The following is a 27,109-nucleotide window of genomic DNA, read 5'->3' as shown; positions in this document are numbered from 1 at the left end:
TCCTCGCCAAACTCCATCACCTGGACCCTGGTGGGCTCCACAAACGGCTGCTGAATGAAAGAGGCTTTCCAGGCCACCAGTTACCTGGTGAGCACAAGTGCCCCAGTGATGGATGGGATCCAGTAGGAAAGAGGCAGTAGCCAGTGGAGCGATCCACTTTCCTTGGGTTGCTAAGTTAGACCGACACTGAAAGAAGAACTGCTTTGCCCTGTCACTGATGGGCCTGGGTGGGGAATCGACCTGCCTCCATGTCTTAAAATGCCATTTCTCTGGAATCTTCTTTTAATTGCACTAAGAACAGTTCATCATGTTTCTCTCAGAAGCCACTTGTTCCCTCCATCCTCAGTGCATCCCAGGCCAGCAGGAGCTTTGTGAGCTGCAGGCATAGCAACGGTGCACCCCAGTTCCACACCCAGCAGGCGCAACCAGAGTCTCGTGTGTGCCGACCACAGGAGCCGAACCCTTTCCACCGTGTGGACTCGTGGTCAAGGCTGGGCCTGGCCACCCAGGACCCTCACCACGTGACCCCAGCCAATCGAGGGGACAGTTCGAGGAGGAGGAGACCCCAATTACACAGGTTGGAATAAAATGTTTAAATCTCGTAAAAATGTAACACAAGGCTCTTTTAAGGGATAAAGACTATTGGCCACCAGGTCAAGCACAAGAACGGTAGTGTGTTAACCCCACACTCCTGTGTGGCCAGGTCATCACACACATTCCGTGAACAGCTGTCTGCTAAACAGACAGCATGAACTGTCACAGTCCTGGCCTTGTGGTCCTGGTGACCTCACAAGTGAGAACCACGACTGAGCCTTGCCTCACAGATGCAGGCGGCATCTCCCAGTTCTGGGCCTGCCCATGTTCCTGTGTCCAGACCCCATCCCCACCTGAGCGAGCAGGCCGGGGAGCCACCCCAGTCTACACCACGCACACGGCACCCCTGGGCTCTGCACCCAGGGACAGCGCTGCTCACCCAAGCCCTTGGGCCTCTGAGTGGCCACACCTGAGGCTGCTTTGGTGCTGCCGGCGGTGGGGCGGTGGTTCTGCACCTCCAGCCCTGTGAGCACAGCACAGGTCCCAGGTAGATGGGAGTGGGTTGCTACCACAGTGAAATTTTTATACACGTTCCCCTCACCAGCTTTGGGATGGATCAGCATGAGCTCAGACACGGAGACAAAGGTAGCCTCCTGCCCTTTGCTTAAAAACCCAAGTGTAGACTCTGCCCAGGCTCTCCTAAGACAGTGTAATTGTTTCAGGAATTGTATTTCCCGTATTATTGTAGAGGCACACATTGGACTCTGACAATTCCCCTTGCAGCAGACATTTGTGAAGCTGCTGGTCTGCACACCCATCAACCAGTGACCCCTGCACTGCAGGGGGACCACATGCACGATGCTCACGTGTGCACAGGCGGGAGGCCAGCACCCCCACCAGGCAGATGGTCCCAGAAACAGCATCTGCGCAGCACTCTAGACCATGCCTGCCACCAGGGCTTGTCAGTTCTCTGGCATTTGAACCTCTGATTTAACATTCATCTCTCTCCAAGACTGGGCAGACCACCAGCTGTGGCCAGACGTCTCCCACAGCAGGGACAGCACCAGGCGAGAAGGGGGCCCGGTCTCCAGGCAGGAGGAGTGGAACCCAACCCCCTCTGGCTGACCCCTGGGCAGTGAGCCCCTCCATCACCCTACACGCATCAGGTTCAGAGACAAAAGGCAGGAACTTCTTGGTACATGATTTTATAGGAAGCACATCTGTGTTCAAGTGAAGGCAGAGGCATCCACCCCAGGTCATTAGAGGGCAGGTGCAGAGAGGAAAAGCTGTCAGCTGGTGCCAGCCTCCAAGGGCCAGCGCTACCCTTCAACAGCTGGAGGCACCACCGTGCCAGGCTTTCCACACCGGCCTCCCTCAGGAACAAGACATCCCCACCAGGCAGGGGTGAGGTACGGGCTCCAGGACTGGCTTCAGCAGGCGTGAGGCTGCAGAAGAGACAGGACAAGCTCAGGCTGGTCAGCTCCATCACACACCATTCCCAGCCAGGGGACCCTCGCCCCTCTGGGCCCTGTGTGGGGACTGACACTGGGTTCCTGCAGGAAACTATTTGTGCCGTTTCCCCACACGCGGGAGCCTGAGCTGTGTGGCTGACAGGCGCTCATGACTAACGTGTCCTCGGAACGGCACCCCGTCTGGGGAGCGGGAAGAGAGGTTCACTGCACTGCTCTTAACCTGCATTCACACGTTTGAAATTTTTCCTAATAAAAATGTAAAAAGCACATTTAACTCCAAAGTCTGCTGTTGAGTTCAGCCTTTACACACAGAAATGGGGAGGCTGTGTCCTGATGCTCAGCCCGGCCCCACTGCCCCCACGGATCTGGATGTGGTTCTCCTCCCCTCCTGCCGTATGAAAGGGGGCTGAGAGGAAGGAGCCGACCCAGGTAACGAGAGAGACAGGACAGCGACCCGGGGCCCCAGGCCCCGTGAGAACTGAGGCACTTGTTTTTGTTACTTTAGAAGAAGAGTGACAGGCTGGTGAGGTGCACAGGGCAGCTTCTGGGGACCCCTCACCCAGCCCTGGGCCCACTCGTGGGAGGCAGATGAGGGGCAGGGAGGCACTCTTGGCACTTGGGAGTGCAGACAGACCCCAGGGTCAGGCATGAGGAGCCTGGATCAAGCTGATGCCAACCCCACCCCCTCCCCAGCCCCCCAAACATGCCCCAGAGCAAGTGGCCTAGATGCCACAGGGGCCCACATGTGCGGGCAGTGGCCAGAGAAGGCAGCTCTGCTGGTCCCGTAATCCCAGGGGTCCTGACATGAGATGAGGGAATGGACCGTGTGGATGCACTGGCAGAAGCTGAGCACAGCCGCTGGCCCCAGAACATTCGAGGGCTCGGGGAAGCACAGGCGCCTCATGCTGTGAGGTGACGGCATTACCTGGGGCACCAGCTGGGGCCTGGGCACACCCAGGAGGTCACACAGACGGTTGCGCTGCTCTCTCACGACTGCAAGCTCCGCGTCCCTGTGAGGAGAGGGAGCCACGAATCTCTCAAGTGCCCACCTTAGAACCTCAGGTGTGCAGAGGCCCCACGTCAGCTTCCACGGCAGCAATCGGGGAAAGGAGACCTCACCCCAGACATCTGCAGCCAGGCCGAGGGCAGAAAAACCACCACAGGAGCCCATTCTCCAACAGGGCCTCAGGCCCGAACCCTCCCAGAATCGCAGGACGGTTCCGGAGCCCGTTCTCCAACAGGGCCTCAGGCCCCAGAATCGCAGGACGGTTCCTTCCCAACAAGGGTCACCCCTCGGGGAGGACCACGCCCACGCCCAGTGCAGGGGCTGCAGGAGGACAGACCAAGTGAGGCCAAGGAAGGGCTGACAAGGATTTTCGAAGTTTTAACTCAGCTGTTTATGGCAAATAAAAATTCTAGCAATGCCAATGCTGTGGAGATGTCTGGGGCATGTGTTTCATTTGTAATTTAAAAGATTCTCTAACTTCTAAGGATTTTTTTTTTAACAGAAAGGGGATTAAACTATAGGAGAAGCCCCCAGACCCACCCTGCTAGTTCCTCCCTCCCTGACGTGAGGAAAGGAGGCTGCCCCGGCCCAGCCTTGCTGGAGGAGGCCTCAGCCCGCTCGGGACACCTGGCTTCTTCACTGTCCTAGAGCCAATTATTTTAGAATCTGATCCAGAATGCACCTTGGTGTTCTAAAAACATCATTTTAAAAATGTCTCCAGAGCAGTAGTTAAGACGGCCAATCTCTCAATGGATGCTGAGAAGATAGCCCAGCTGCTCCTGGTTCCTCTCCTGGGACCACGTGTTTGTTTAGGAGCAGAGACGCTCACTCCTCCCCAAACCAGAAAACCAGGGAAGCCCTGGAGAGGCCACCTCTGTCCTCACAGCAGCTGCCCGGCGCCCGAGCTCTGTGGGAACCCAGCCCTGTCGGAAGGTCAGTGTTCCAAGGAGACACCTCGGGAACGTCACCTACGTCCTTGCTGACTTCAACAGGTGGCACGGACCCCACAGACCTGTAGCAACGCACCGAGATCAGCACGGAGGCCCTCACAGTCGGCGCTCTAAACAGAGCAGCACCTGGGACTCCACCACCCTGGGTGCGCCACAGGGACGCCCACACAGCCTCTGGGTGCTTCAGTCCTGATCTCCAACACGGGGTGACGAGACTGCTCCCCTTTTATAGGTGAGTGTGCAAGTGAGCATGTGTGTGAGCCAGCGTGGGTGCACATGCACCCGTGTGTAAGGCACCATCACTGCTGCTCCCAGGACCACACCGGTTGGCCCAGGACACCTAAGCCTGCACCTTCCCCACTCTGCTCTCTCATTCAGACCCTCCTACCCCGCAACTCAACAGACACATCTTTCAAAACTGCCATTCTAATCCATCCACGGTAAAGAAACCAGCCCACGTTGTAAAGAAACTGTGCCTGCCACAGTAAACGTGGAGAGTGGCGCTGTGGCCTCCTGAGGGTCTCCCGGCCCCGGGGAAGGGGGTGGACATCAGAGCAGAGGCGTGGGGAGAGCTTTTCTTGTTTCCGCCTGTGCCTCTTCATTTCCTACAGGTGCTCACGCGGCCTGTTCTGAGAAAACTGAAGAGAGGCCCAAGAGGCCCTCCCTGGGGGACGCCTGGGGCAGCAGTACCCGCCAGGCCTTCAGTGCCCTCAGCTCAGGGCCACCAGACACAGCCTTGTGGTGGCACAGGTGGCCGTCCCCCTGGTGGGATGGATGGCTTTGCTGTGTTTCTGACACCCGACAGTATTCGGAGACAGGGTGGTTGAGGTTTCGGCTACAGCACCACTGCTGCCTCATAAAATCCAAGCAGAGGCTGTCGAGACCTGGGAGCCCTCTTTCCTCCTATCAGAGGGTTTTGGGAGAGACGAGTAGACATGGTGGGGAAGGGGGCGGCGCCAGGCCCGGGTGGCCGTGCAGGAAGGGCCTTCACTCACCATGCAGTGTCGCTAAGCACAGTCACCACCTCGTCCAGCACGTCTGCGCCCACGACGTCACTGTAGGTGAGCAACGTCTCGTACACCTGGCTGGCCGTGCTCTTCCGGATCTGGGACAGGGACGCAGTGCATTGGTGGGAGGGAAGCACCACTGCCCCACCCCGAAGAGACGACAGGACCAGGTCAGGGAGCCCCGTCAGTGGAAGGCGTCAGGAGGAGGGCTCTGACCCTGCCTCCCATCCCAGCCACAGCAGGAGGCGCCTTCCACGCCCATTAACCACCTCCTCCCTCCACAGACACACAGCTGCAGGCTCCCAGCAGTGAAGATCACATCATTCTTGTTTAAATGCTCTGTTAACCAACGTGCTCCCTCTCCAGAGAAGCAAGCTCGCCTGCTTTTTTCCATCAGGGAAGCAATCACACCTGCTCTCTTTGCTAGCGGTGCCCTGGTCATCACGTCTCACTGAGCTGGTGGTCAGAGCCCCGGGCCCACCCCTGGAGGTGCTGAGTCAGCAGGACAGGGCCCAGGAACCGCATGCTGAAGCCCCAGAGGTGCTGAGGATCCAGCACCCGCTCGAGAACCGCTGTGTAACGCGAAGTTACTTTTGCCTTTTAGGAAAATGTCACCTTCGGATCATCTGAGGTTTTTTGGCAGCCAGGAGAAAAGAAATCCTAGAAGTCTAACAGCTGGGAGTGCTGGGGATGAAGGGCACTGCCCCAGGTGTGCTTGAACCACTTCAGCCTGGATCCTTCTGGAAGCTCCTGAGCCAGTTCCCACGGCCAGGTCACCCCTCGATTTGTGTCCATAGAAATGCCAGCCGGACACCCCATCCTTGAAGCCAGAGTGACGTCCGAGCCCCTTGACGGCTGCGCGCCTGGGATGCACCATCACCCAGGCGTGTTAGAGGGGGCTCGGCTGGAAAGCACACCAGCGCAACAGTGCCTTCCAAGGCCTCTGTGTCACCAAGGGGCTTGAGTCCACACAGCAAACACACATGAACGGGGGAGGCACTCACCAGCGGGAAGCGGTGGCAGAGGAGCAGACACAGCTGCAGGAGGGCACTCCTCCTCACGTTGCCGGGGAACTGCACCATCTCGCAGAACCTGCCGAGAGCAGCACACCACACCGGCCGGGTGAGCCCCGCCCCCACGCAGGCCGACCCCAGGAAGCCCCCGACCCCAAGACCCACACAGAGACCGGGGGAGAGCAGATCCGTGAGCACAGTGCGGACCTGGAGCCCTGAGCCAGAGGTGTGTCTGTGTGCACATGTGCACTGTGCCTGTACAGGCGTGAGTGTCGCACCGGGAGAGCCCACTGTGGGAAGTGAGGACGCCTCAGAGGATCTCCTGCAGGGCTGCTCACCCTGCCACGAGGACCCCCGCCTCAAAGAGCCACAGAGCAGCCAAGGTGCCTATCGCTGGCTGGCGCACCTGCCCAGTGTCCACCTGAGCACCGCAGAGCAAGGCACTCGACAGCGACCCCCTGGGCACACAGAATCGGGGAGGCAGCCCCTGACCACATACCTCCTTTGTGGGGCCTCCCCTCCCCCCAGGGCAGAGCGTGAGGGCAGCAGGGGCGGAGCTCGCCTGTTCCCGCACCAGCACCTGGGCTGCCTCGCCTCCCACTGCAACGGCTTTGGACATTGGAACGCACAATCCTAGCTTAGCTCGAGGGGTAACACTAACGACTCCTCTCCCGCCCTCGGCCAAGGGAGGCTGCGTCCTGCCGTTGTGTCTAAGGCCAGCAGCACCTGAAACTCACACGGGGATGGCTGACAGCAGTTTCTGGACGTCTTTGGAATTCTTGATTTCTTTCTTACAAAGCGCAAGCAACTTCACAGCAAAGGGGTGGCTGGAAGAACAACACACTCTTTAGAGATGAGCTTTCACAGGCAGCCCCGGGACACACACTTTTTCTGTCTCAAAGAAGGTCAACTCTGTCCTCCCAGTGCTCAGTCCAAGAAGCCTGCAGCCCTGTGGGCCCCTCTGCCGGCAAGTCCGCTGGTCCCCATCCCGGTACCGCCACAGGCCGGCCTGGTCCCTAGCTGCCGTGCCACCACCTGGCCGGCCTCTGCTCTCTCTCACCTGTGGTGCAGCAGCCCCCACGGGGCCCCCACCTCCCTTCCCAGGCCCCAGGGTCCGTCCCCAACACAGCAGCAGCCAGGATGCCCATGCTCCTCCACCGTCCTCTCCAGAGGCTGCCTGGCCTGGCTGCTGCAGAGCCAGGGGAATTTGCCGACACACAGAGGACACACAAGGCTGTGCAGTGTTGTTTTGAGCCTTCAGTGGCAGCAGGGACAAGGGTTGAGGCTTGGTGCTGACAAAGACGCAGCCCTGATGAGCAGCTCTGAGAGGGCCCCCAGAAGGCCACTCCAGGGAGGAGAGGGAGAAGACACGCGCCTGCCTCTCAGTGGGGAATGCAGCCAAGTTCCAGCCACCCGACAGGCCAGGAAACCCTCACTGCTGACCGTAGGTCAAGGAGACCCCAGGCTGCTGCTACCCTCCCTCAGGTGCCCAGAAAAGGCAAACTAAGGTCCTGCCTGCCGAAACGCAGGCTTAGCCCAGGCCTTGGCTTGCTCTGAAGTGGAACCCCTCAAACGCAACGCCCAGAGAGTACACAATAGGAGACAAGTAAGAAGACAAACCAGCTCAGGCTGCAGCTCAGACACACCCAGCCAAACAGGCAGGGGAATAGTGTTCAAGAGGATGGACACCGGGCACGGAAGGGAAGGCCGCAGGGAACGGCCAAGCAGAAAGCGCGACAAGCAGATATGGAAACACGAGACAAAAAACCTGCACCTGAAAAGACCGAAAACTCCCAAATAAGAATTCCACAAATCACAGTTCAAAGTCGTTTAGAGACATCTTCAGAGAGAATCAGCAGCTGGCAGGCGGGCCAAAGGTAATGAAGCAAAGAGAGAGGGAAAAGACATGTGAAAATTGCAGAGGGGGTGACGAGGGAAACGCATGAGCGTGATAATGACAGAAAAGCCAGGGAAGGAGCAAACCTGAGCAGGAGGCGGGAAACCCAGGCCGTGTCCAGGGAGCACAGGCTGACTCAGGTGACACTCAAAAGCAACAACCGAAGCCAGGAGAAAGTGGGAAAATTTTTTAATGTGCTGAAACAAAACAGCCGCCTGAATTCTATACACCCTCTGAAAATAATCTGCACATAAAATGGGAAAGCTTCACCAGCAGCAGACCCCACTCGAGGAAATCCAAGGGAGTGTGGTCTAGGGAGAGGGAATGTGAACCTCAATGCGGGGGGAGGGGGGCGGGTCCCAAAATCAGTAAGTGATGAGAGGCAAAGAAAGCATAAAAACGTGGAAAATCCAAAATAACGCACATTACACAATACCACAATGAACAGGAAACTATGTACATCCAAGACAAAATATCCAACAATAGTAGCATAACTCAAGACGGAAGCACGCAGAACCAACATGTTCTAATATCCTTGCTGTTGTCCAATAAGGACAAAATGTTGAAAACTGGACTTCGCTAAGAATATGTGGTGTCATTTCTAATTTCCAGGGTAAGCGTTAACAGAACAGAAAAAAGAGTAAAATGTCCCAAAGAAATACATGAAAATAATGGAATGACAAAAGCAATTCTACTAATCCAACAAAAAGCACAGATGGGGGCAGGGAGGGGCGCTGGGAACGCAGCACAGGGAAAAGCCCTGTGAGTGGCAGACTGAGAACCAAGGGGATTATAAAGGTCATGAAGGACGCAGGTAAAAGCTACAGGCTGAATTTTTACAAAACTATACTGTTCTATGAGAGATGTACAAAAACATAAATACATGAAGATACTGAAAGTAAAAGAATGGAAAAAAGTATACAGTTCAAAGTCAAGCAAAGCAAGACAAAGAATGAGTGAAGCAAAAAGCATCCTAGAAATGAAGTGAGTGACAAGGGCAAGATTCAGCCCACAACCACGCTTCAAAATCTGAAAAGCCAAAACTGACAAAACCAGAGAGAAACACAAAGAGCTGTGTTCATAGAAGGACATGGCAGGAGGTATTTTCTCTACCATCCTATTTTGGGGAAAAAAAAAATTTTTTTTTTTTTTGAAACAGAGTCTGGCTGTGTTGCCCAGGCTGGAGTGCAGTGGCTCACTCTCAGCTCACTGCAAACTTCACCTCCCAGGCCCAAGCCATCCTCCCACCTCAGCCTCCCAAGTAATTGGGAATACAGGCACCACCACACCCGGCTAATATTTTTGTATTTTTTGTACAGATGGGGTTCCACCATGTTGGCCAGGCTGCTCCCAAACTCCTGAGCTCAAGTGATCCACCCGCCTTGGCCTCTCAAAGTGCTGGGATTACAGGCGTGAGCCACGGCGCCCAGCCTTAATTTGAAATTTTTAAGCCGGAAAAATATATGTTAATATTTTAGGCCAAGCGCAGTGGCTCACGCCTATGGTCCCAGCACTTTGGGAGGCAGAGGCGGGCAGATCACCTCAGGTCAGGAGTTCGAGGCCAGCCTGACCAACATGCTGTAACCCCATCTCTACTAAAAATACAAAATTACCTGGGAGTGGCAGCGCATGCCTGTAATCCCAGCTACTAGGGAGGCTGAGACAGAAGAATCACGTGAACCCAGGAGGTGGAGGTTGTGGTGAGCTGAGATCGTGCCAATTCACTCCAGCCTGGGCGACAACAGCAAAACTGTCTCAAAAAAAAAAAAAATTTTTTTAATGGAATATTTAGCATTATATTAAAGGATAATACACCACAACCGAGCTGGGTGCACCTGTGAACATGGAGGTTGTTCCAACAGCAGGTATAAGGTCAGTGATGCCCACGAACAAACTAAAAGGGGAAACCCTGTGATGCTGTCAGATTAAAACACATGTGCAGCGTCCAGCAAAGATGGAGCAACAGAGACCAGATCCGTCTCCCGCCTGAAGGTTAAGGCAGAGCCAAGTCCAGCAGGTGGCAGGCTCCAGCGGGAAGCCCATGGTGAGAAGCGGGGAACCCCAAGTCTGCAGAGCTCGTTCAGGTTCTCAGCACCAGAGGGGGCTTCCTGGGGGCCCTTGAGGACTCACCTGGGCCTGGGTCAGCCAGTGCCTGAGTACGAGGACGCTGCCCAAGGCTGGGGAGGAATCACCCAAAAGATGACCAGAAGCCCCGGCACTGCCGCAGCAGCGGTGGGAAGGGAAGCGCCAGGGAGCAGAGACCTTAAAGAGGCAGAAAAACCCGGAGACCAGAGCGGCTCTGGGTCCACCTGACAGCTTAAGAACAGCGCCCAAGCCGGGCGCAGTGGCTCACGCCTGTAATCCCAGCACTTTGGGAGGCTGAGGTGGGCAGGTCACTTGAGGTCAGGAGTTTGAGACCAGCCTGACCAATATGGTGAAACCTTGTCTCTACTAAAAATACAAAAAATTAGCCAGGTGTGGTGGTGCACACCTGTAATCCCAGCTACTCAGGAGGCTGGGAGAGAACTGCTTGAACCCGGGAGGAGGTCGTGGTGAGCTGAAATTGAGCCACTGCACTCCAGCCTGGGCAACAGAGCAAGACTCCATCTCAAACAAACAAAAGTGCCCCCCAAAAAAGACCACACTGTCTCCAGATGACCCAGTGCACCCCAGATACAAATCTATCCAGGTCAGGGGCAGTGGCTCACACCCGTAATCCCAGCACTCTAGGAGGCCAAGGCAGCAAGACCAGCCTGGGAAACACGGTGAAACCCCGTCTCTTCTACAAATACAAACACTAGCTGTACGTCAGACTAGAGCGCGTGCCTGTAGTCCCAGATCCTTGGGAGGCTGAGGTAGAGGCTGCAGTGAGCTGTGATCGCGTCACTGCACTCCAGCCTGGGCAACAGAGCTAGACAGACCCTGTCTCAAAAATAAATAAATAAAACACTGGCCCAACACGGTAAAATTCAATGAAGCAAGAAAACACGGCAACAACGAGATGACCACTCAGGGCCGACAACCCAGCTGAGGCCGGCCGGGGACATCCGCAGGGCACAGAAGCAAGGAGCTCCCATCTCCTGTGCACGTCCTTGCCGGGTCACCAGCCTCTGCCCTCTGCCCTGCGAGTCTCATCCCCGTACAGCGCGGGGCCCCCGCCTCAGCCCCACATGGGGTCGACTGCACTTACAGTCATAATATGTCCTTATGTGACTCATTATTCCGTGTTATTCTGAGGGTCAGTTGTTAGGATGGTATTTACAGTCATCATAACTGACCCTGAACACACTGCAAGATCATTTCCTGGAATTCTGATCTCTGTGTCTGATTACTTTTTCTTTCATACGTGAGCTACTTAGGCTTAATCAGAAAGGAAGTCATGAAAAGCAGAGCCTCACTCCTCCTCCGTGGTGAAGATGTCGAAGCAGCCGTGGGTGAGCACGTGGTCCAGAGTCTTCAGCAGCGGCAGGGACACCCTGAGGGGAGAAGGAGCTGTGAGACCCTGGACACCAGCAACAAGGACACCCATCCACAACTGGCTGAGAGTCAGTACGATCCCAGTGGAAACCCTGGCACCACTGTGGAAACCAAAAAGCCCCCTTTATAATGTATGTGGAAATGCAAATCTTCAGGAAAAGATAAAACAACTGTGGCAGGAAGGAACAAGGCTGGAGGCTGACACTGAACTTCGAAGACGATGGTAAAGCGGAAGGGATGGAAAGAGCACAGCCCTGGTGCAAAGCGAAGCAAATATGTCAGGCACAGAAGGCTCCAAAGTAAACCCACAGTTTCTTACAAAGCTGCAACGGCAACACAGCAGAGAGGGAGCCCTCCCGGCAATGAGGTGAGCACTGCTGGGCATCAAGGTCCTGTGCCGACGCCATACCACGTATGAAACCTCACTCAGGACACACCCCAGGTGTAAATACACAACCCAAAACTATAAAACTTCTAGGACAAAACAGAAAATCTCGGTGACCACGGATTAGGCAAGCTTGTCTCTCATACACCAGAAAAATCTGTGCCTCAGAGGACAAGGGAAGATGCTGGGGCATGAGGAAAGTGTAAGCCCCCACTCGGTGCGTGAAGGGACAGGCAGGGAGAAAACATCCTCAAGTCACATGTGTGACGAGGGAGGATCAGACCACAACAGTCCAGGAAGAACAGAAAAAAATGAAGACCCTTCTCCAAAGAGGATATCAAGCAGCAAGGCGCCAGAGAGAGCAACCTCAGACAGCAGCAGCAGCAGGAAGGCATGACACGTGGGCGCTCCGGAAACCCTCCAGCAGCTTTCCAAAGCTAGACATTCGCCTCCGTGTGGGCCAGCCTGCAGCACCTCGGTAGTTACCCCACAGAAAAGGAGCCTGGGGAGGTTCCCTCTGGGCGACAGGAGCCTCAGGAGAACTTTAGCACAGGCCAACGGACGCAGGAGAGCTGGGCTCCGCAGCCCACGGTGAGGGAGGCCCTGCGGTGCACACCTCCCCACAGGCGTGCACACACTGACTGCCCACAGCTCTCCCAGCAATAGCCCCAAGGGAGAAACCACCAAAATGCCCACAGACAGACGCACTGTGGTGCCTCCACCAATGGACACGACTCGTCAGCAAGCAGGAATGAGCGACCGGCACACGGCTCAGACGCCTCAGGGGGCCACATGCTGAGGCTATGGTGACGCAGGTCGGGCGCACAGACTCAAAGGGCCAGGAGGAAACCCTGGGCTGGAGCCCTCCATCGTGAATGGGGACGGTTTCAAGGGTGGACACCTGTCAAAATTGACTGAACTGCCCCCTTTATGTGCAGCTGATTATAGTCATAACGAGAGAAGAAAACACGGCTGGGCCGAGTTCCTGTTCGCTGAGAGCGACATCTGTGCTCTCATGGGAGAGGCGGCCGAGGCCCCGCCCGAGGGGACACCAGGCCCATGTCCTCGTCCTCACACACGCCGGGAACAGCCCTTCCAGGGGACGTTCCCAATTCTGAGGTCAAGGCCTCCAAGTAAAGGCGGAAGCCTCCAGAAAGCAGCCATGTTTCTCACTTGACATTCCATCCTCAGGAACGCAACGCTCTCACGCTGGGTGGCTGTGTCCGCAAGCGCGTCCCCGGGAGCACCGAGCCGGGGGAGCACCGAGCAGGGGGAGCACCGAGCCGGGGGAGCACCGAGCCGGGGGAGCACCGAGCCGGAGGAGCACCGAGCTGGAGGAGCTCGCCACAACGCCTTCCTACACACAGGGACCACCTTCTACTCATATTACCTTTACATCCAGCGTACACAAAACGGCCATTTCCCTGCCTGACGTGCAGACTGGAAGAGGAGGTGCAGGGCCTGAGGCTTGACCGCCCAGAGAACCATGTGCTGCAGGCACATCCTCCTCGCTGAGCCACCAACGGGTAAAGCATGTGTGTCGCTTCTCCCTTCAGACCCCAGACAGACCCTGCAAGACCCCGGGGATCTAGGGAACGTGGTGAGAGGCACCAGCACCGCTCACACCTCTGAGGCCGCCAGAGACACCACTCGCCTGTCATTCAGAAGGTTGTCCTCGAAGATCTGCAGAAGGGTCCTGCTGAAGCTGCCCAGGGCCTGCGGGTCACTCTGAACGCCCCTCATGTACTCGAAGAGGCTCTGGGTGGAGTGCCGGACCTGCAACACGGAGACGCCTCAGAAGGGAGCGGGACCCCCAGCCCGCCACCCCTCAGGCTTGGCTGCAGCCGGCCAAGCATCTGCTAAAGCGGAGAACTGCTCTGAGCTGCGGAGACGTGAGGGTCTGGCCCACAGCGGCTGGTGTGGACGCCAGCACGGAGGCACGCACGGCGCAGACACCCAAAGCAGACACACAGCTCTCGGCAGCGGCGGCACAGCTGAGGCCTCACTTAGGACGTGAAGGGGCGCACGTGACGAAAGCCTGCAGCCGCTCACGTTGGGTTTCGCTCACGTCTCCCACTGAAGCGGGATCTGATAATCCCCGCAACTCCCCTGCGTGCAGCGTGTCTCGGGGCCCGGCTCGCGTGGCCTGGGTCTCCCCGCACGTGTCCGCATGGTGCAGAGGGCACCTCATGTCCTGCTATGTGTTTTCTAGGACGCAGCAGCTGTCACAGGGTTGCCACACGAAGCAGGTCATGACCCAAGGTGCAGGGGCCACGAGTGACAAGATGCAGAGAGGCCTTCCAGTTCCCCAGCTCAGCCACGACAGGCTCTGGAGACCCTCCCCACAGAATGGGAAGCTGCGCCTGGAGCCCTGGAAGTGGAGGGCGGAGCCCAGGTATCCACACGCAGGCATCAGACACAGGTCCTGGAGGGCTGAACCCCGAGGGGACACTTGGGGCTCCAGGGATGCGGCCGCGGGAGGAGAGCGGAGCTGGCCCACTTCAAAGTCTGCTGCTGACCCCCACTCAACGTGCTGTTCCACCTTTATCAGATTCGACCATCCCACAGGCCCTAAGCCTCCTGGGTCATGAGGAAGCCGCTGGGCCCCTGACCCCCAGACCAAATACGCCAGAGAGAGAAAGCACTGGAAGAAAAGGCCCAGCTCCACATACACTCCCAAGAAGCAAGGAAGCGCCAAGTGCCCCTGGAGCCACCACCTCCCACCCCCGCCAGCGTGACGCCTCCTCACCGTCGACTCCGTCAAGCCGCCCAGGGACACGACAAGCCCCAGCAGGACGGGGTAGCGGTAGGTGGGCAGCCCGAGGAGCTGGGTGATGCGTGAGAAGGCCTGGGAAGGTGCATTCCAATTCACGGAGGCCACGTCGGACCTGCAAGAGAGTGAGTGGGACGAGGCCGGGCGGCCCATGATCTTGCCACGGCTGCAGGGCCAGTGTGGGCGGCCTGCACCCCGACGGTACCTGGGAAACAGCTTTTCCAGTTCTCCCCGGTGCGGCACGTGGGGGATGGGAGGGCTGTCAAAGTGCAGGAGCGTCAGGAACACGCTGATGGCGTGAGCACGGAAACGGTCGATCTTCTCACTGGCCTGCTGGGCCACACAGCACATGATGCGCTCACAGCTGCAAACCAAGAGCAGGAGGTAAACCGAGGGCGGGCGGTAAACCGAGCGCGGGCAGTAAACCAAGGGCGGGTGGCAAACCGAGCGCGGGCAGTAAACCGAGCGCAGGCAGTCTGAGCCATGAGTCCAGCTCAAGCACCACGAGGATATACGGGCTCCTCGGGACTTGGCAGCTGACACCAGGACACTGGCTTGGAAGGACCACACCCCATTACCTTCACATCCCAGGAGCCCGACCCTACAGGTGCACAGCAAATACATGCTACGTACATGTGACACACATGCCAATGAGTTCTTAGGGTTGAAGCGGGGACAACAAATATGATTACAGAAGCAGGTGGAGAAGAGTGTGGGGGACAGAGAGGCCGGGGATGGAGACAGAGAAGCTGGGGCTGGCGAAGAGATGGGGGGAGGGAAGGAGAAAGAGGTGAGAACTAAGGAAATCAGGCTCCGGGATCCCCACAACCGAGTGCCCCCGACAGAGACCCACAAGGGCAGGGCCTGGGACCCCCATGACTCAGTGCCCCTGACAGACCGACAGCAAGTGCAGGGCCTGGGGGTCCCCACAACCTAGTACCCCCGACAGACCCACAGCAAGGGCAGGCCCCAATGGCAGCCTCAGGTGCAGGGAACTGAGTGATGGCTCAGCTGGTCCTGGCAGGAGCAGACCCCCAGGTTCAGGGTCCTAAGCTGAGCAGTCCTCACCTCCAGCCCGGCCCTAACCTGGGAAGCTGGTTGTCATCAAACTGGTCAGAGCACTGGGGGAGGCCCAGGCTGGGTAGCAGAGCCTTGTCCTGGGGGCACTGGGCAGAGGAGGAGGGGCCCCAGCTCAAGCCATGGCTACAGGGGCAGGAGGAGGGGCCTGCACAAACCTGAGGTCACGGACCAGAGAGGCTCTCTGGGAGGAAGATGTGTGCCCAGCAATGCAAATGCCACTGAGCACCAGGACTGCCCGCCCCACCAGCCTCCCCAAGCTTGGGGCTGCCCTCTAGGATGCAGAAGAGCTGGGACGTGACACTCACATGTGGGCCTCGATCAGCTCAGGCTGGCTCCGAGCCAGCAGAAGTGTCACATCCATCAGACCGGTCATGGCGGCCTTGCGGACCCTGATGGGACAAGGAGAGGCAGAGACACCCAGCTTGAGAGGGAGTTCCCAACCCCGGTTCTACAACCACGCTGGCAGGCTGTGCGAATTCAACACCAGTGACTAACCCCACACAGAGCCCAGGCACGCTGCCAGGGAGAAAAGTCACAGGGTCTGCAGAGGTTCCCTGCGTGCTACAGGAACGTGTGCAGGGAAGGGAGACCCACAGCCGCATATAGGGGCCCCGAGGCATCCTGCACACACAGGAGTTTCGGGGATTATCAATCCCATTTCAGCGAGGAATGTTGGCAAAACCCAATGTAAGCAGCCGACAGCCTTTCACTGAAGACGCGTCCTTCCTCACACCCAGTCAATGAGGATGACGCAGGCCCAACACCTAAGGACAGGCTGGACAAGCACCTAAGCCCCGCCACGCAAGCTCACCCGGGAGCAGAGAACAGGTCGTCTTCCCAAGAGCCTTTAAAACGCAAAATACGGCACTCTACAAAGATTTCTCCCTGCAGAAAAGCCCGGGGCCTCCGAGTTTCCATGGAACAGACGGGCTTCTTCGAGGAAGTGCTCCCCCCTGCTGCGCACATACCAGGCACCCACGTCCCCCCTGCTGCGCACGTACCAGCCGCCCGCGTCCCCCCTGCTGCGCACGTACCAGCCGCCCGCGTCCCCCCTGCTGCGCACGTACCAGCCGCCCACGTCCCCCCTGCTGTCCGTGGTGTAGTCGTTCATGCAGCCCAGCAGTGCAGAATAAATCTGGGAAACGTTCTCTCTGCACACAGCTTCGACTGGGGCTCCTGGTTTCACACCAACAGTCTGGCAAATCCTAAAATTTAAAACGTCTGAGCTAACAGACAAACATCTGTGAGCCTCGCCTTCCACGCCACAGAGGTCTGATGTGTGTTCCCGATCCCGAGAAGACACACTCACAACAGTCTAGGACCCTCGGGTACATCAGAAATCCAGAGCTCCTTCCACACGTACGGAACGTGGGACATGCTTCCCCAAGGTCACGCTCTGCCGTCTCTCTTGTTGAAAGGTGGACGGGGACACCCCCTACGGCGGGTCCCTCCCACTTCCCACCCTGACTAGAGGGGACGGATGCTGGCATAGGAAAGAAGGGGGCGTGCATGACCCCCACGGGGCTGCTCCTCTTGTGTGCCTGCAGGGAGGAGAGGGCATATGGCATGGCCCCAGGTGCGTGTCTGTCAACGAGGGTGGAGATCATTCCAAACACTGGCTGGCAGGGTCACCTCCTCTTTGCCAACCTTGGGCCAGGACACATTCCCCAATTCTCAAAGGGGCCCAGTGTTGCTAAAGATGTTTAACATTCACTATGACTATGACAGCAAGAGACTGAACGAGCCTCCAGGACCTGGGACTGGCGATCCTCTGGAAGAGAGGAAACCTAGGAAGTGAAGAATCATAAATCCTGCCTCTGAGCAAAAACATCCTCCTTAGCGTTCATTTCTTGGCCTTTCAGAGACTTACGACTTTAGGGAGGAACTGCTGGGACTCACCTAGCAATGGCCTTCAAGCCATCTCTCCTTGACTCAGGGAAATTTACGTCCTCAGGAGAAGTGTGGGTAACTGCTCTTAAACCTGCGAGAACCTGGAAAGCAATAAAGAATCATGGAAGAACCACAGGCTGTAACGAAGTGCACTCTAGGGAGGTGGTGATGTCGGCCCGGAGCCACAGACCCCGCACCATGTGACAGGCCACTCCTGGCACCACCTTCCTCGAGGGGCCACCCATGGCCCCCGGTGGAGCCCAGGAAGGACACCCAGAGAGGGGTCACCTCCAGCCTCTCCACAGTCAGCCCCCACCCCAGGGCGTCACTGGCGGTCTGGCCGCACCCTACCTGAGGTCCCCCTTTTGTCCTATGCTGAGACCTGGGGTATGGGACAAAGGAAGCAGCTGGGTCTCAACAGCCTCATCTGTCATGTCTCCAAGTGATCCTGTTTCACAGTTATCTGTGTTTCAACTGTGAGAGAGCAGGTCGCCGAGGCCAGCGTGGGGCTGACCTGTGGGAGGACGTGGAGCCGCTGGTGCCCCCGCCTGGATGCGCGGCCGCAGCCAAAACAGGACCCGGCTCCACAAACGCACAAACGCAACTGTGTTCTCCTCACTCTCAGCAGCTGCTTCTACAAACAACACCTTCTCCTCCCTCCCAGAATTCAGCTTTTCAAAGTCTGTCCTCTGACAGGAAAGGGTTTGCCAGGGCCCTGAGGGGCCACAGACCTTGGGTGCCCTCTGCCCCCTTTCTCCTGGCCACAGGTGCCGACTTCCAGAAATCCCCTCCCAGCTACAAGCACTGAGTGGGTTTACTAATGGCTGGGCCTACCTCATGCCCCAACACACAAGGCTCCCACACCCTCGCCCCAGGCCCCGTCCGCTGCTCCCACACCCTCGCCCCAGGCCCCGTCCGCGGTGCGTAGCCAGTCTCACCTGCTGGAGCCGGCCTTTCAGAAGGAAGCCTGGAAGGGCGCCCAAGGCCGACGAGAAGCCACAGCGAGTCATTTCCTCGGGGCTCCGAAGCTCGGCCAGGTACTGCGTGATCAGCTTCTCTGAAAGGAAGTGACGAGTGTGAAGAGAGGCCTCTGCTGCCCATCGTGTACACTCACACCCGACGTGTACACTCACACCCGACGTGTGCCCCAAAACAGGAGCGAAGCCACGGTCAACAAAGGTTCCCAAAGCAGACACATTTCCAAAGTGGCCCCACCTCAAAATAGGGATCAAAAAGAGAATTTTTTTTTTTTTTTGAGACAGAGTCTCATTCTGTCACCCAGGCTGGAGTGCAGTGGTGCAATCTTAGCTCACTGCAGCCTCAAACTCACACTCAGCCTCCCAAGTAGCTGGGGTTACAGGCGTGTGCCACCATGCCAAGCTAATGCATGATTTTTATATACATGATTTTTATATACGAACAGATACATGATGTGCGATAAATGAGCCTGAACTTCAGCATGGGGGCGCAGGACGTACAGTGACGCGGCAGGAGTGACGCGGCAGGACGGCCACGCACAGGACAGGGGGCGCAGGACGTACAGTGAGGCGGCCACGCACGGGACAGGGGGCACGGGACGCACAGTGAGGCGGCCACGCACGGGACAGGGGGCGCAGGACGCACAGTGAGGCGGCAGGGCAGCCATGCATGGGACACAGTAAAGCCAGCCTTATGCTACTTTCACAAAGAAGGAAAAAACAGCAAAATATATTAACAAGTGAAGAACACACACCAGAAAAATGTCACAGTGTGCACAAAAATTCTAAAAACACTGGCCGGGCACAGAGGCTCACGCCTGTAATCCCAGATCTTTGGGAGGCTGAGGCGGGTGGATCACCTGAGGTCAGGAGTTCGATTCCAGCCTGACCAACATGGAGAAACCCCTGTCTCTACTAAAAATACAAAAAATTAGCCGGGCGTGATGGTGGGCACCTGTAATCCCAGCTACTCGGGAGACTGAGGCAGGAGAATTGCTTGAACCTGGGAGGCGGGGACTGCAGTGAGCCACGCCACTCCAGCCTGGGTGATGGAGCCAGACTGTCTGAAAGAATAAAATAAATAAATGTAATGTAAGAAAACACAACTGAAAGTGTGAGGAACACTGTGCTCCAGGACCAGCTGCCAGGGTGCCGTCAACAGAGGGCCCCCTGCAGAGCCGCTTACTCAGGGTGATGCAACACCCTGGGCCGCTGTGGGACCTGCCCAGAGGTCCTCAGCCGGGAACCTGAGACCCGAACAGTCCCGCTCCAGCCGTGATGGTGGTAGCTCTGCTCCCCTGCACAGCTGAGGCCTCCTCCGTGCCCAGACACTCCCCGAGCAGCTTCCTGCTGGAAGCCCCTGGAGCCTTCAAGGAAAGGGCCCCCACTCACCCTGAATTGCGGGATCTGCCTCCCCCGGTTCCTTCATGTAATATTCACTGCAGAGAGCAGCCAGGGCTGAGACTGCTGCATCCTAAAACAAAGGCAGCACGGTGAGCACACAGCAGCTCTGCTCGGAGAAGCCCCCGGCCAGGGACACAGCGGGTCACCCTGAGGTCAGAGAAGCACCTGACCAGGGACACGGTGGGTCACCCTGAGGTCAGAGTAGCCCGAGACCAGGGACACAGCGGGTCACTCCCAGGTCGGAGAAGCCCCCGGCCAGGGACACAGCGGGTCACCCTGAGGTTCAGGCACAGCGATGACTTTAGAACCAAACCGAGAGAACCCCTAAGTCATGCTGCTCCTTTCCAGCACGGCTGCCCGCCAGCGTCTGTCAGACACATGCATCGCTTCACTACAACTAAGAAACTGAGCGGACAACCTGATTGTTCTTTCCACACTGCCTGTCTTCTAATATGGAGCAGTAATAAAATGGAGCATTTTTTTCTTTCCCGGAAACAGGTATGAAGGAAAAGGCATACATTGTGCACCCAGAGTAATGGGGCAGGGCCTCCAGGCTAACCCACATCAGCCTCAATTAGAGACACAGGGCTCCAGTGGGGGCACTGGGAACAGGAGTTGGGGCCGGACAGCAGGAGACCCTCGGGAACCCATCCCAAGGCCACCAGGAGCCATGGTGGGAGGGATGGCAATTGCTACAGAGCAGGAGCGTGCAGAGAGTCACCAGTCCCACCGCATGTAGGGCTCAGTGCCAGTCTCCTCGAACCCCCACCTCTGCCACTTACGGAGGAGCCTTTCGTGACCACACAGCCAGCAAGTAGCAAACACTGAACCCACATGTTCTTTCCACTGCTCCCCCAAAGCCCGGGAGCCGAGGCCAACAGAGCAGCCTTGGAGAGGCACTGGGCACAGGGCGGGCGAGGCCAACAGAGCAGCCTTGGAGAGGCACTGGGCACAGGGCGGGCGAGGCCAACAGAGCAGCCTTGGAGAGGCACTGGGCACAGGGCGGGCGAGGCCAACAGAGCAGCCTTGGAGAGGCACTGGGCACAGGGCGGGCGGGGCCAACAGAGCAGCCTTGGAGAGGCACTGGGGGCAGGGCGGGCGGGGCCGTGAGCAGAGAAGGTACGTCTTCCACAGAGGGCTGCATTCCACAAGTCACCATCTGTGCCAATCCCAGGGGCAAAGTACACCAGCATCACGGCAGGCGTGAATTAATCATGGACTTTTGAAAGAAAATTTTGAGGCACTGATCATGATGCATTAAAATTCAATTAATAGAAGTGTACTTGGATCCTACAGAATGTTCAAGTTACTTAAGGAAAAAAAAATTAAGGAAATTGAAGACGCTAAGGAAAAAGAGATGCTAAGTACGGAGGAAGTCAGAGAATTACAAGACACCTTAATGTACTTCTGTTCTTCATCCTCAATATCAAAACCTAGTCAATGTTGGTAACCATGGTTTGTTTGTTTCTTTCTTTCTTTGAGACAGTCTTGCTCTGTCACCCAGGCTGGAGTGCAGTGGCACGATCCTGGCTCACTGCAACCTTTGCCTCCCAAGTTCAAGCAATTCTCCTGCCTCAGCCTCTTGAGTAGCTGGGACTACAGGCATGCACCACCTCACCCCGCTAATTTTTGTATTTTTAGTAGAGATGCAGTTTCACCATGTTGGCCAGGCTGGCCTCGAACTCCTGACCTCGAGTGATCCACCCGCCTCTGCACCAGGCCCATGGTTTGTTATCTATGCAATGAGATCAGTGTTACAGCTCTGTGAGTCCAAAGTCCACCTGTATCCCCCAGGATGGGAGGGGAGGGCAGGTGGCTGGGGACGGGCACACACACACTGGCACCCACACAACATGACTAGGTCAATGCATGTGGACAGAGGTCCTGGGGTGCTGTTTTCTCATCTGCCCAGGAGCACTGTAAAGGGAGTTTCCAAAGCTCGGATGCTAAGGATACGGAACTTAATGGAGCACAGCGACTATCAATGCAGAACAAGTGTCTCGAAGGTGACTATAATTAATACAGTCAGAAACAATAAAAAATTAAACATTTGGATTCCGATGGCTGTGTTGGATTTTCTGGTTATAAACCACGTTGACTCTACCATCCAGGATTCCAAATCGAACGCCCGCATTTGTCAGTTACCAGGCTAGCGCAGGAACGGCCTCGTGAGGCCCCGTCGCAGACACAAACACCATCCGTAACTAACACACAAACACCGCCACAGCCCCGCGCCGGGAACGACCGCGCTCACCGTACCTTGATCTGCTGTCGGGAGTGACTTGAGATGAGATGGAGACATCCCAAAGTGTCATTTATCAGCCACTGCCAACCATCTGTCAAAGAAACAAGTTAGCGTACCCAGGCCAGAGTGGTGAGTTGAAATCAAAAACAGCAGCAAAAAATAGCTTCTATTAATACTAATCTTAAAGTCGACAGTAACCTTTGAGGTGAATCTGTGGAAAAGCAGAACTGAACATTCTCTATGTTGTGGTAAGTCTGAGGCCCCTTCCATGTGAAGGGAAAAGGCCGTCTCACGGCTGTTAAATTGTGTTAAGCTCTTAGTGGGGGAAACACCAGCATTCTGTAAACTTTTATATATCATATTTTGGGAAACTTTCATTCTTTTGTTACCCCTAATCTTTTCCTTCAAACGGTCTCCCCGGCTCCCACCAATATAAACCCAAACCTTTAACTCAATTAGATCCTGCAAAAGCAACAAATGTGAAGGCTATTCAATCCAAAAAAAAAAAGTCCTAACTTCTGAGGCTGCTGAGACAGCCCCGGGACACGACAGCCCTGGGGACTCCCTTCACTGTGCTTTGGTGGCCCCGTGTGGGGGCTGCTGAGGGGCCGCAGGCACTCTGCCCGCAGGGTCCGTGGTGCCAGCAGCCAGCACTCTCCAGCTCCACGAGGGCCTGGGTCGCTGCATCTCCCGACTGTCTGCCTGGGAGAACTGACACAGAGACCCAGGCACCGGGCATGGCAGCGAGGAGATGGGGGCACTGAGGTGGTGGCGGGGAAGGGCCCTCCTGTGTATGGTGAAGAGGGTGTAAGGCACCCATTATTCAAGCAGACTCTTGTAGCAACTTCAAGGCAACATATCCAATTAATAATGTCGTGAACCTTTAAGCTATAATCCTTTATCACCCCCATCCCAACAGGTTCATTTTTACCTTTTAACTTGAAGTCATTCTGGAAGCAAATGCTATTAAAAACAAAAGCACTTACCAATTATGGTGTCACCTTGAAAGGGCATTTTGGAAAGTGACAACTTTTCTATTAAAACGCACACTGGGGGGGAAAAAGGACAGACACAATGTTAGTTTTCCAAAAGCTCCTGCCACGGCGCCTTGCCCTGGCCACATTCTGAGCTGTGTGTGGCCAGCTCCTGCCCCCCGCCCACCCAACCTGCCCTGCTGCCAGGGCTGGAAACATCCCCGAGCCCTTTCAGAACCACCATGAGAAGCCCAGAGCCCTTTCAGAACCACCATGAGAAGCCCAGAGCCCTTTCAGAACCACCATGAGAAGCCCAGAGCCCTTTCAGAACCACCATGAGAAGCCCAGAGCCCTTTCAGAACCACCATGAGAAGCCCAGAGCCCTTCCAGAACCACCATGAGAAGCCCAGAACCATTTCAGAACCACCATGAGAAGCCCAGAACGCCTTCTCCGCTGAGCAGCCTGAAGAAAGTGCCGCAGACCCGGCCACGCGGCCAGGCCCACACGCACTTCAGAGAAGCTGGGCCGGCCTGTCAGGGAGCTGCAGACGTCCCTGTAAGGAGGCTTCTGCTCTTGGACCTGTCACTCAGGACCCAAGCGACAGACAGCCATCACCCACACTGCTCCAGACCGCAGGCCATGCCTCACTTCCCCACATAGCTCGTCACTCACTCTCTCCATGACCAGAAACGTGACCCTGACCAGCCACCAAGGGGCCGGGACGCACGAGACAGAGACAACTGAATAGAATCAGCAGCTCCCACGGCCGCGCACTGCTCTGGCTCCCACCGTTTCTACCTGACAACGGAACCCGCTCACGGACGTCTCCTGCACGCTTTTTCATGGTATTTACTATTTCTCCTGAGGGACTAAACTCTCCTTCCATTTTTTGTCACGGTGAACAAGGAGGCCTGTCCGTGCTACAGACGCAGAGGCCGTCTGTCCACCTGGCCTGTCCTCCCTGCGCACACACTTCCCGTCGTCACAGATACTGCCACTCAGCAAACTGAACAGACCGGACAACTCCTGTTCCACCAGAGACCCTGCTCTGCGTCTTTCAGCACCAGGATTCTTCAGCGCCAGCCGCAGCCAACTGGAAAAGAGGAAAATGGTCCTCTCGACGTGAAGTAACCTGGCACTTCCCTGCCTGCAAGGTGAGGCCGGGCACCCTCACCGTCCGCGGCCGTGTGGGTCTGCTCCTCTCCTGCATGAAATGCCACACGTCTGCTCTGCCCCATTTCCCACTGGACCCTCACCTCGTCACAGGCAATTTTACAAGTCGCTGTACAGTAATTAACTTTTTACCTTTCGACTGTGGTCAGACATTTACTCCGAATCTCTGTTTTCCCTACCAACCTATCCATGGTCTGTTCTTCAGTATAAGGCCCAACAAAATTATCTCCTTGTGGAATTATTATTCCAAAATCTGTTAACTGGGGATTACATGCCAAGAGGGGAAACAAAAAGAAACAAAAAAAAAGCTAGAAAACCAGTTCTTACCACCGTTAGAAAACCCCTGCGAGGGCTTGCTGGGACCTGACATTCAGGGTCTGCTTTAAACTCGGGGGAAGGGAGGAGAAAGGAAGCGCTGGGAAAACAACACAAGGGTCTGTGCTCAGGGATGCTGGGCGAGACTCTGGGCCCCGTAAACTATTTCCCTTTACTTCTGTGCAGATTTGAAAATTTCTAAACTAAGAAGTCTTCTTCAGAGACTGACACTGTCCTACAATGTCTCCTAAAATGTCTTTGAGGATTTCGATGATTGTAGTTTGTATGCGTAAGTTTTTAGTTACTCTCACACTTAGTTTTAGATACGATTTTACCTCCTTCCACGTGGCACCTGTTAACACCATCACTCACCCAGTGCACTCCCCTTTCCACCAAAACCAGACACGCCTCTGTCACAGTGCGAATCCTTTCAGCTCTGAACAGAGTACTGCTCTCATGTGTTTTAAAGACTGGGAAACCAAAGTCCTAACTAGTTTTTAAAATAATTTTCTTGGGGATGCACCCTGCATGTGAACTTTAAATGTATTTTATAATCAAGTTAAAAAATTGTGGCCAGGGCTCAGCGGTGGAATGAAGCAGTGCGTCAGCCTCTCAGGAAACGGCACACAGGACTCAGCAGTAGAAATGAAAAGGTTTGTACACACAACGTCTCGCACATGAATATTCCTGGCAACTTATTCACAACAGCAACAGACAGAAATAGTCCCGGTGTACTTTACTGAGTCCTGGTTGAAGGCACTCTGGTAAAACCCAACCGTGGGCTAGGAAGGCACAAACTGTGAACACACGGACAGCTCGATGGGGTCTCAGGGCACCACGCTCACAGAAAATGCCACGACCATATGAGTCGATCATGGCATATTCTAGAAGGGCGGCAGGGGGGTGAGAATGCAAAGGGCAGGGGCTGTCTCTGTGGGAAGGACGCAGGTTTCTGATTGAGTGTGGAGTTCGTTACAGAAAGCTACAGATTGTGCATCAATCTGCACAAAACTAGACACACATGCCCACTCCACACACACATGAAGCCGCAAAACTGCAAAGGCCTGCAGTCCAGTTAAGAGGCAGTGCCTCAACACACGGTCCTGGCTCCAACACTGTGAGGCCGAACCCGGAGTCACCGCAGGGGAAGCGTGGGAAGCACAGCTAGGCTCTATTACTAATCTCATAACTTCCTGTAAGTCTGTAATTATTTCAAAGTGAAGAATATTTTTTAAAAACAGACTGGATAATGCAGACCAACCCTCCACTAAGACATTTTTAAAAGCCAGACAAAATGAAAGCACACAGGAAGTGCCTGCAGTCACCAGAGAGCTCACGAGGCCCTGACGGGGACGGCGCGGCGGGGCCAACTCTCCCCGGCTCACGGCTGACTCCAGGGGGCACCACAAAAACCAGAAACCCCCAACAGTGCATTCAGGAGCGTCCCCAGCTAGCGGGAAGACGGGACTCCAGGACGACCAAGGGAGAACCGGGAAAGCCCTCGCCGCGGTTCTGAACCCGGAGGACCACACCTAGAAACAGGTGTGAAACGTGGGCCAGCCCAGCACTGACCCCTCTCACATCCTGAAACCCGACAGAGGTGACCCCGACAGCAAGCATCCACCTCCCGTCAAGGGCAAACGTCAAGTCTCTCTGGGAGAGGAGAACATTCCAGGCCTCAAAGCATTTCTGTAATGTTTTGTTCCTGTGGCTTGGTGGAGATGCTTTTCGTGTATGATACGCCATCCTTCAGAAACAGCCACGGAGGCTCCAGGTGATGACATTAAACAAAGACTTTAAACCATGCTTAATATGTTCCAGGACGTGAAAAAAATGAAAACTAAGAAGAATATGCAAACTATAAAAAATTAATACAAGTTCTGAGAAGTAAAAAAGAATTCAAGGATGCGTTTAATGGCAGATATGGCACACCTGAAAGAATTTGTGACAATGAAATTTAAGTCAAAGAAAATGTTCCTGTAATCCCAGCACTTTGGGAGGCCAAGGTGAGTGGATCACAAGGTCAAGAGATCAAGACCAACCTGGCCAATGTGGTGAAACCGCATCTCTACAAAAAATACAAAAATTAGCCGGGTAAGGTGGCACATGCCTGTAGTCCCAGCTACTCGGGAGGCTGAGGCAGGAGAATCGCTTAATCCCGGAAGGTGGAGGTTGCAGTGAGCTGAGATTGTGCCACTGCACTCCAGCCTGGGTGATAGAGCGAGACTCCAACTCAAAAAAAAAAAAAGAAAAAAAAATGTCCAAACTGAATCAGACAAAACCAGAGAAGAGAGGTAAGAGGCGTAAAGAATTAAGTGCAGTGAGATCCAGATGAGAAGTGGGTAATGAGTCCTAAAAGGAGAGGAGAGGCCAGTGAGCAATGTTCAAAGAGATCATGGCTAGGAATTTTTTTAAAGCAAACAAAACATCGACAGAAAATACAGATTATGGAACAAGTATGAACCCTAGAGCCCCAAGTCAGATAAACACAAAGGGAACTTGTTCTAGGAATATCACAGTAAAAGTGCTGAAAACC

The 27,109-nt window shown here is 55.6% G+C and overlaps 4 protein-coding genes across 68 annotated transcripts in view; 2 read left to right on the top strand and 2 right to left on the bottom strand.

Moving 5' to 3' along the window:
* B3GNTL1 (UDP-GlcNAc:betaGal beta-1,3-N-acetylglucosaminyltransferase like 1) overlaps positions 1–2,280 on the top strand; it is a 149,334-nt gene extending 147,054 nt beyond the window's left edge. For 23 of the 48 annotated variants that reach the window (XM_077973450.1, XM_028837051.2, XM_077973449.1 and 20 more), the window contains one exon: positions 321–608. In XM_077973450.1, the coding sequence (XP_077829576.1) occupies positions 321–388 (68 nt within the window). In that variant the 3' untranslated portion in view covers positions 389–608. Of the gene's footprint in view, positions 1–320 lie in introns of all 48 variants that reach the window. The other 25 variants (XM_077973469.1, XM_077973468.1, XM_077973443.1 and 22 more) reach the window with 3 other exon arrangements.
* The window catches only part of RAB40B (RAB40B, member RAS oncogene family), a 300,307-nt gene that overhangs the window by 14,868 nt on the left and 258,330 nt on the right, over positions 1–27,109 (top strand). The gene's annotated exons all lie outside the window — the stretch shown is intronic.
* Positions 1,245–27,109, bottom strand: part of TBCD (tubulin folding cofactor D) — a 188,738-nt gene continuing 162,873 nt past the window's right edge. For 10 of the 18 annotated variants that reach the window (XM_077973419.1, XM_077973417.1, XM_028837041.2 and 7 more), the window contains 16 exons: positions 23,097–23,159; positions 22,125–22,201; positions 19,854–19,935; positions 18,423–18,541; positions 17,494–17,585; positions 16,662–16,799; positions 15,900–15,983; positions 14,720–14,878; positions 14,491–14,629; positions 13,396–13,517; positions 11,278–11,355; positions 6,720–6,809; positions 5,974–6,061; positions 4,958–5,067; positions 2,932–3,016; positions 1,724–1,979 (listed from right to left, as the gene is read on the bottom strand). In XM_077973419.1, the coding sequence (XP_077829545.1) occupies positions 1,965–1,979; positions 2,932–3,016; positions 4,958–5,067; positions 5,974–6,061; positions 6,720–6,809; positions 11,278–11,355; positions 13,396–13,517; positions 14,491–14,629; positions 14,720–14,878; positions 15,900–15,983; positions 16,662–16,799; positions 17,494–17,585; positions 18,423–18,541; positions 19,854–19,935; positions 22,125–22,201; positions 23,097–23,159 (1,541 nt within the window). In that variant the 3' untranslated portion in view covers positions 1,724–1,964. Of the gene's footprint in view, positions 1,980–2,923; positions 3,041–4,897; positions 5,068–5,973; positions 6,062–6,719; positions 6,810–9,016; positions 9,311–9,376; positions 9,630–11,277; positions 11,356–13,395; positions 13,518–14,490; positions 14,630–14,719; positions 14,879–15,899; positions 15,984–16,562; positions 16,800–17,493; positions 17,586–18,422; positions 18,542–19,853; positions 19,936–22,124; positions 22,202–23,096; positions 23,160–27,109 lie in introns of those variants that run through there. The other 8 variants (XR_013407532.1, XR_013407531.1, XM_077973415.1 and 5 more) reach the window with 7 other exon arrangements.
* Positions 2,309–2,923, bottom strand: LOC100428007 (uncharacterized). The gene is given in 4 exon segments (XM_015120660.3): positions 2,309–2,541; positions 2,544–2,625; positions 2,627–2,707; positions 2,710–2,923. Coding segments are annotated over 4 exon segments (597 nt in total). The 5' UTR covers positions 2,911–2,923.

The sequence above is a fragment of the Macaca mulatta genome, chromosome 16 (genome assembly GCF_049350105.2).
Source record: "Macaca mulatta isolate MMU2019108-1 chromosome 16, T2T-MMU8v2.0, whole genome shotgun sequence".
Classification (NCBI taxonomy): domain Eukaryota; kingdom Metazoa; phylum Chordata; class Mammalia; order Primates; family Cercopithecidae; genus Macaca; species Macaca mulatta.
Note: the sequence above shows the minus strand (reverse complement) of the source record. Positions and strands in the feature narration are given on the sequence as shown.